Source organism: Metopolophium dirhodum, chromosome 1, assembly GCF_019925205.1.
Source record: "Metopolophium dirhodum isolate CAU chromosome 1, ASM1992520v1, whole genome shotgun sequence".
In the NCBI taxonomy this organism is placed as follows: Eukaryota; Metazoa; Arthropoda; class Insecta; order Hemiptera; family Aphididae; genus Metopolophium; species Metopolophium dirhodum.
This window is the reverse complement of record NC_083560.1, coordinates 95,889,799-95,897,624: the sequence shown is the minus strand read 5'-3', so window position 1 is coordinate 95,897,624 and position 7,826 is coordinate 95,889,799. Positions and strand designations below refer to the sequence as shown.

The 7,826-nt window shown below is 28.6% G+C and overlaps 1 protein-coding gene across 1 annotated transcript; it reads left to right on the top strand.

Moving 5' to 3' along the window:
- Positions 1–3,313: 3,313 nt before the first annotated feature.
- Positions 3,314–4,543, top strand: LOC132946822 (uncharacterized). Its single transcript, XM_061016907.1, has one exon. It carries the CDS (start codon positions 3,314–3,316, stop codon positions 4,541–4,543), a length of 1,230 nt encoding a protein of 409 aa, XP_060872890.1.
- Positions 4,544–7,826: the final 3,283 nt, after the last annotated feature.

Sequence of the window (7,826 nt, the reverse complement as noted above, 5' to 3'; positions counted from 1 at the left end):
TTAAATTGTAATATATTTTATTTTGATACAAGTAATTTATTTTTCAATTAGGGTGGGTTGGCGGTTGCATACAGCAGGTTTAACCAAATTTTTTCAAAAACCTATAGCCTATATAATGAGTAAATAAAAGGCCAAATCAAACATTTGGCGAAGGTTTCCTTTTTATATGACTACTAATTAAAAATAAATTAAAAAATAGACCTATTTATAAAACTACTATTTTTAATAATAACAAAAATATAAAACCGTTTGATAGTGAATCGTTAATAATTCATGTGTAAAAAAAAGGGCAAAAAAATCCAAATTTTGAAATGGTTATTATTTGTTATACCTATAGTATAATAATATTCAATATGACGTCTATTTTAGATTCTGAGTGGAGCGATGAATGTATTGATTTTAACAATTATGTATGTTTTATTTTTTTTTATTTGTGTCTGTGTACACGATAAGTAGTCGAAATAATGCTTCGATTTTCTACTTCAGTATCTTGTTCGATGGGAAAGTGAATCTAGTTGGTGCATTGGGGAGGTCAAATAAATACGTAATTTTAAACAAAAACAAAAAAAAAAAATTTAAACAAAAACTGAATTTTTCACGCAAAATCGGTTTTTGACAAAATCCGATTTTGGTTTTTAGTGTAACTTTAAAACACATGACCATGACATTTTCACTGGTTGTTTATATTAGCATTTACTATACACCATAAAAAAATATAATAATAAAATATGTACCTTGTCCATCGACTTTTAAACAAGCTTTGTGAACCTATTATCTTAGATTTCTTCTTTTTTGATGGAAACCCTCTCTTTTTTTTGCATATTCTCGTATTGGAATTACTCGAATTCATTTCAATGTTCACGTTTGAAGCTCAAGACGGAAATGATTTTCATAATAATAATCAATTAGTAGGCTGTATTGTGTATACAAAAGCAATGGATAAAAATAGCCAGGCGGGCGGGCGGCAGCTGTCGTGTTATCGCTCGTGCCGCGAGTCGCGTCCGTCGACGCATTTCCAGGAATAAGGAGTGGGGGATTTAATAATCTTGGTCGCCGTTGGAATTGTTGAGCAGCACAGGTTGTGCAACAAATTATTTTATATCTATCATTATATCAATAAACATGTTCTAGTATTTCCATATTTACGGCTTCCGAGGCAGGTTTAGAGAAATAACATACCTATACAAAATTAAAGCCAAGATCTTAATCTAAGTTCACACCAGATACATTTTGAAATAATCTAATATTAAGCTTTTTATAGCTGTTTTAAATTCTTAAAATATCAGTTCCTTAATAGCTTGTATTTAATTAAAAAATATTTATTATTAAAAATGATCTGGTGTAAACACAGAAGACTAGGTAACGAGTTCAGAACAGTTTTCAAAATTGAAATCGAATAGATTGAACCGTGTTTATTTTTGGAAATTCAAAGACCATTTTAGCGCTTGAAAAATCTAGTGACGAAGACCCTTAATAACAACACAAAATGTAATAAATATTCACTATTTTAATAATATAATAAATGCAAATGTTTTCGAAAAAATATTAATTCAGCCTACCGTATTAGTATAATAATAATAATAGTAAAATAAATTACTTGAATTTAGCAATATCATAATCATGAATTAATATAGGTACTTTGTAATATTAAAGTTATTAAATAGGCCGAAAGACCGTTTTCGCTCAGAATCTTTTTCGTATTCAATGATTTATCATTTATTTAATATTTAACACATAACAAAGTTCACTTCAACAAAATTACAAAAATGGGAACGTCGATGTTAAGTAAATTCGTAGAAAACTCTAAATCTGTTCTCAGAATTATTATAGTTTTAATAGTTTTATCAATTCGTTGAAAATAGGACACATCTAAATTCCCATGTCGTATGTTGTGCGTGTGTTAGTCGATGACAAATATCACTGCCGTCGATCACCTTTAGACTATAAATATTACAATAAAAGAACTAGCCACTAAGGTCATTACAGAATATTAAATAATAATTAATAAACACGTTCGCAATGTCCACTTCCATCTAAATTAATCGCTCAAACAAATAATAGGTACATTTTTATTTGAATGCACGCATCACAAATTATATGTAGCATGTATATTTTTAAATATGATTAAAATATCAAATCCATCACGTGTTTGTATTCTTAATTATTAATCGTTTATGAATAGTAGGTATACCAATATATTATTAGATGATACTTTTTTTTTAATCACTATTTATTTTTTTATTTGGTATGTTTTTACTGTTGAAGGGGTGAATATTTCACTTTGGTAATTCAATTAAAACTACTTAATTGCCGATTTTGTCTTAATATAAATAATTAAATAATTTAAATAATTGTATTTAATTTTAGTTTTTGTTTCTAAACGACTAAATAATTTAATAGAGACGTAATACAAAATATGCCACCCGCGGCCGAGGTATCGAACCATCGACGGCTGCGACCTTTAACTTTTAACCACTCCGTCCCCCCGTTTGTATATTTATTTATATCTAAAATGTATTATTATGTAGACAAAGACAATTGACAATGTAATGTACTATTAAAATTATTAATCTGCCTGTGTTAAACAAAACAATACATAAATAATAAAAAGAAAGAACTTTATACCAACACAATAATTATAAATATTGAAATTAAAATTATTTAGTTATCGAAAGTCATTGTTATGATTCTGTTTGTCAGAATTTAGCAAGTCATAACCAAATTTTTATGAACTTATAAAATGTACCTAGATGTGGAGTGGAACGATAGGTACCTATTGATTTTACAATATCGATGGCGACAATGCAAAAGGGCATAAGCGACACTTTTTATGAAATTGACTTTTTGTAATTAGGGCATAAGCGACGTCATTCTGTATCGATTGCTCTTACTCATTTATCGATACGATTATTATTTACAATATAAAACGAAAATTTAGATTTAGACATAAGCGCCAAAAAATTTAAATTAATTAACAGGTATGTGTATAAATAGGGAATAAGCGACATTTAGTTTTAAATGTTAGCATAAGCGCCATATGATTTTACTTTATGGGGCCAAAGCGACAACATCATTATTATAGTTAATAATAGACTTTATATAAAAAAACCATTTTCTGTTATCTGTTCGGTTGACGAACAATCTTAAAAATGCAATATCGTATGAAGTTATTAACATTTTTATTCCAAAGAGAATATTTATCTATGTTTCTATTAAAATAACATGTCATTTATTTATGATTTATGATTATGGATTATAATATTATTAGTTTTACGTGTGAATATTCACACAATAAGAAGAAAATTAATACGACATGAGCTCCAAAATACTAGTATTAAAATTGGTGTTGGTGCAAAATAATTTGATACATTTTTATAATTTTATACGTGTACCAAATTTTTACAGATTGCGTGAAAAAGATACGCCAGTTCGTTCTATTTACAACGACGCTGTACGACCTTTAATGGACGCTGGATACGAGTTTGTCGCAGAAGTTCCTACGTTTGACGAAGTGAAAGCTGGGTTTTATCGTGCCCGAAAACAATTTAAATGGTCTGTTCGCGATCCACAAACCGTAGAAGAACTTGAAATACCAGCTGACCTAGTAGCTTTGAAAGACGGGACTTCATTCATTGTTCTGGATGCAACTATCGACCAGACAAGCAGAATTATAATTTTCGCGTCTGCATCAGGTAAAAGTGCATTGAAAGAGTATTCCGAATTTTTTATAGATGGAACTTTTAAGACTTGTAGTAAGCAATTTACACAATTGTACACGTTTCACATAGCTGCAAGCTCTAGTTTTTACGAACGCAATGCTTTCCCCATCGTTTTTGCTCTTTTGTCCGATAAAAAGCAACAAACGTACCATCGCCTTTTTGAGGAAATGAAAAATATTGGATGGAATCCACAGTCCGTACACCTCGACTTCGAGATAGCTACAATAAACGCCTTAACAACTATTTTTCCTAAAATAAAATTACGTGGATGCCATTTCCACTTCACACAATGTTTGTGGCGAAAAATTCAGGATGTTGGCTTAGCATCCGTATATAAACAAAATGAAGATATTCGAATGCATGTTAGGAAGTGTGGAGCAATGGCTTACCTTCCTATTGATAAAATTGACGACGCTTGGCTTATAATTCAAAGTAATGCACCTGATGACGTGAAGCTATCTGAATTTAACGACTATTTTGTTGAAAACTGGCTCGACTCCGCCACTATTTCTAAGGAAATGTGGAATTGTTACAATGAAAATCACCGAACCAACAACATCGTCGAAGGATGGAACCATAAATTTAAAACACTGGTGGGAAGATCGCACCCGAGTATTTGGGTTTTAATTGAAAAACTAAAGACAGCAGCAGCAGAAAGTGACCATCGACTTTTACGCACTGAATTAAATTTAGAAGGGACTAAACGTAACAAAAAATATACAAAATTGGACGAGAGAATCAAACGTATTATTCAAAATTTTTTAGAAAATAACGATTTAGACAAATGCCTCAAAAAATTGTCGATAATCGTCAAATTAGATTAAATTGATAGTCCAGTCCTAAGCCTGACCAAGTGTGAAGGGAAATGAGTGTGTACGCAAATACAATTAATGTCATTCTGGGTAATTACATTGTACGCAAGTGAGAACATTTGTAACTAAAAATAGACTGTACGCAAATGAGACGTACGCATCTGCACCGGATCCATTAAAATTATAGGTAAGGAAATGAATGGGGCGTAAGCACCAAATTATATAATAATAGCCAATTCTAACTAATACTAATGTTTAACTAAAAAAATCGAAGAACAATTGTCTTAAATAGAGTATAACTCATCTTTTTTATTCTTATCATATTTTTTTTAATTAAAAATATAATCTACAAAATGTAATTATTGTTAAAAAATAGTTTTTTGGCTCTCCTGAATAATTTTGAAAATGTCGCTTATGCCCTTTTGCATTGTCGCCATCGTATAGTGTGCTTTAAAATCCTTTTTTGTATCTGTCATCATGTTTTGGAATAAAACTGTTTCAATCTTCAAATTTGGAGGGTAGTTTACTGGTTTCTGGTAAAAAAAAATGGATCTGGTTAGTACCTAGGTAGTACCTAGCCAAACCTAACCTATTGTGTTAAAAAATGTAATAACGATTTCTCATAAAATTTGTTTTGTTATATTGTTCTAATTCAAAGAATATTTATCACAGAAGCTTGAAACATTCCTCTTTAAAGTTCAACTATAATAATCAATTTTTACGTTGGTAATTTTTCGTTGTCATGGTTACTTATTAACAAAAAGATATTGATAATTCATAGATTTTTCTTTGTAGAGGAAAAATATCGAGTAGCGGGCTATGGTTTTTTCTTTATGTTATTAAACATTTGTTACTCGGCCAAAGATCTTGATAAATCAATACAAAGTCATCATAAATTATTCTTAAGCAATTTAAAATTATAGAAAATAAATATGTACATTTCTTATGAAAATGTAAAGTTTAAATGTTGATTACATTTTAAATCTATATGCAAATTAACGATTTAGTTATTTTATTGTAATTCAAAATATATTAATCCTATAGGAACTTACATTTTACCATAAAAATAGGTATCTATAAACATTATGAACATTTTTTTTCTGATTTTGTATCAGTAAAAATAAATGTATGTACATACCTATAATAGGTACATAACAGGTACAATTGTGTAAAATAGATAGTCTATATAACAATTGTACCATTAAAAACTTTTAGTAGTTGATTTTTTGTTTCCGACAAATTATTATTGATGTAATTTAGTATCTAACCTATTACAATTAACAACTACTATAGCCAGGAATGGATCTAGAAATCTGAAAGTGGAGGGGGACCAACATTATTTTCAGAAAAAATACAATTACAAATTTAGTACCTACATAATATATTAAGATAATATATTAAAATAACGATATCACAACATTTTTAATAAACATAAAAAAAAACTTGAAATGGACGCTTTAAATATTAGTCGCCTTTTAATAGTTTTTAAATCTATTATCCTGTATGGTACCTCCTACTAAAGAATTCATATTTTTACCTAAAATTGGTTTGACATCAACAAGATGAATATTATTTATTATTAAATTATAGTCTGTTATTTTAATAGTTTTAATTTAATTAATTATTAGGTACTAAAAAGTAATATTAGGCACGTAAGATAGCATTATATTAGGTACTTTATTTATAAACACATAGGTACATCCCAATTGGAAATTAACAACGGGCGCAGTACCGCGCCAGTTCTGGTTGATACTGGCTACAAAATAGGCCAAAACTGTTCGTTTGAATTATTGAACAGTGGCAAACCATCTATGTTAAACAATAAACTTATACTATCATCAATGTATTCTTCAATTATTATTTGTTTCAAACTTTCTTCAATACCAAAGTATACATAGGAGCCATTCGTGTTCTTTGAGCTCATTATAGTTTTTATATTTTTATTTGATTTGGTTTTCAATAAAGCAACTGCTGATTTTGGGAGATCATAGAAATGTTCGGACCGTAACACGTCTAATAAGCTATCTATTGCTTCAACTGTCAAGTTATTTCTGAACCTAAAAGCCTAACTTTAAAGTTTCCCACGGAAAGAAGTTAGGTACTGTATCATTTTCATCCTGATTGACACTTCCTTGACTAGAGCCTTCATCTGAGTTTGATGATTCCAGAGATGATGAATATGACATAGGAGATTCATTATGATCTGGGGATCGGTCAGTGACCAGTGTACTCAAAAGAGGAATTTGTTAAATTACCAATGTTTTTATGTTCCAACGATATATCTGAGGAAGAATCTGAATTTTCAATTATAATTTGTTCAACAACACTTAATTTGTTACTTGGTATCATACACAATTCTTCAACAGCTGACCGTTTCAATTGGCGATGTTTTTTTAATCTATTATACGAAGACATTTCCTTTAATCTTCTAAAAAAACTCAGTGTAATTTACAACCATTTATTAACAACAAATATGTATTAAAAACCAACTTGCAAATTATTCAGTTAGGTATACCTAATTAATAGAACAAAATATACAAAATGCTGATTAATAATATTTACCTAGGCTGATGTGCTGCTGCTTTATTAAATTATTAAAGTTACACCATAACGATTATCAATTTTGTGTAGGTAGATAAAAAACCTAGTGAGAAAAGAGTTCAGCAAATAGTTTTGATGAATACCTGTAAAGTAAAATATTGGCTTATAATATTAAATGTTATTTAAATTTAAGAATAAAAAGTGTAATTTATTAATATATAGATTACTATTCCGATACCTTTTTGTCTATATCTAAAATAGCCAATTGTATATTTAGCTTTGATTTAGTATTAACATAATATTATAAGAAAAGTAGAATAATATTCAAAGCTGGGCACTAACTACTTAATTTTAATTCATATTAACTTTGTAACTTAACTAGTGTCTAGTTTAATGTGTAAAATAATCTAACCTAACTCATTAAAAAGAATAAGTAACTAGGTATTTTTGTAGTTTTTTTTTCATTTATTGAATGTTTCAATGTCTTATTTTGTTGTATTCTAATCAAAACCAAATCTATCACGCATTATTTGTTAATGTATCTTCAAATTTTTTAACACTTTGACGTAATTTTTATTTTATTTTAAAGCTATTTAATTGTCCTATCAACCAACATAAGCAATCAAACCTGAAATATGCAAATTATTTTATTAAATTGAAATAAGTCAACATTTAAAAAATAAAAATCAACCAGTAGTAATTATTAAAGTATTTGGAGTTATACTTTTAAAACTACTATTTTTTGATAAAATAA

Excerpts from the sequence above, each read along its gene's own strand:
- LOC132946822 (XM_061016907.1), top strand. The coding sequence starts at position 3,314 with ATGAGCTCCAAAATACTAGTATTAAAATTGGTGTTGGTGCAAAATAAT.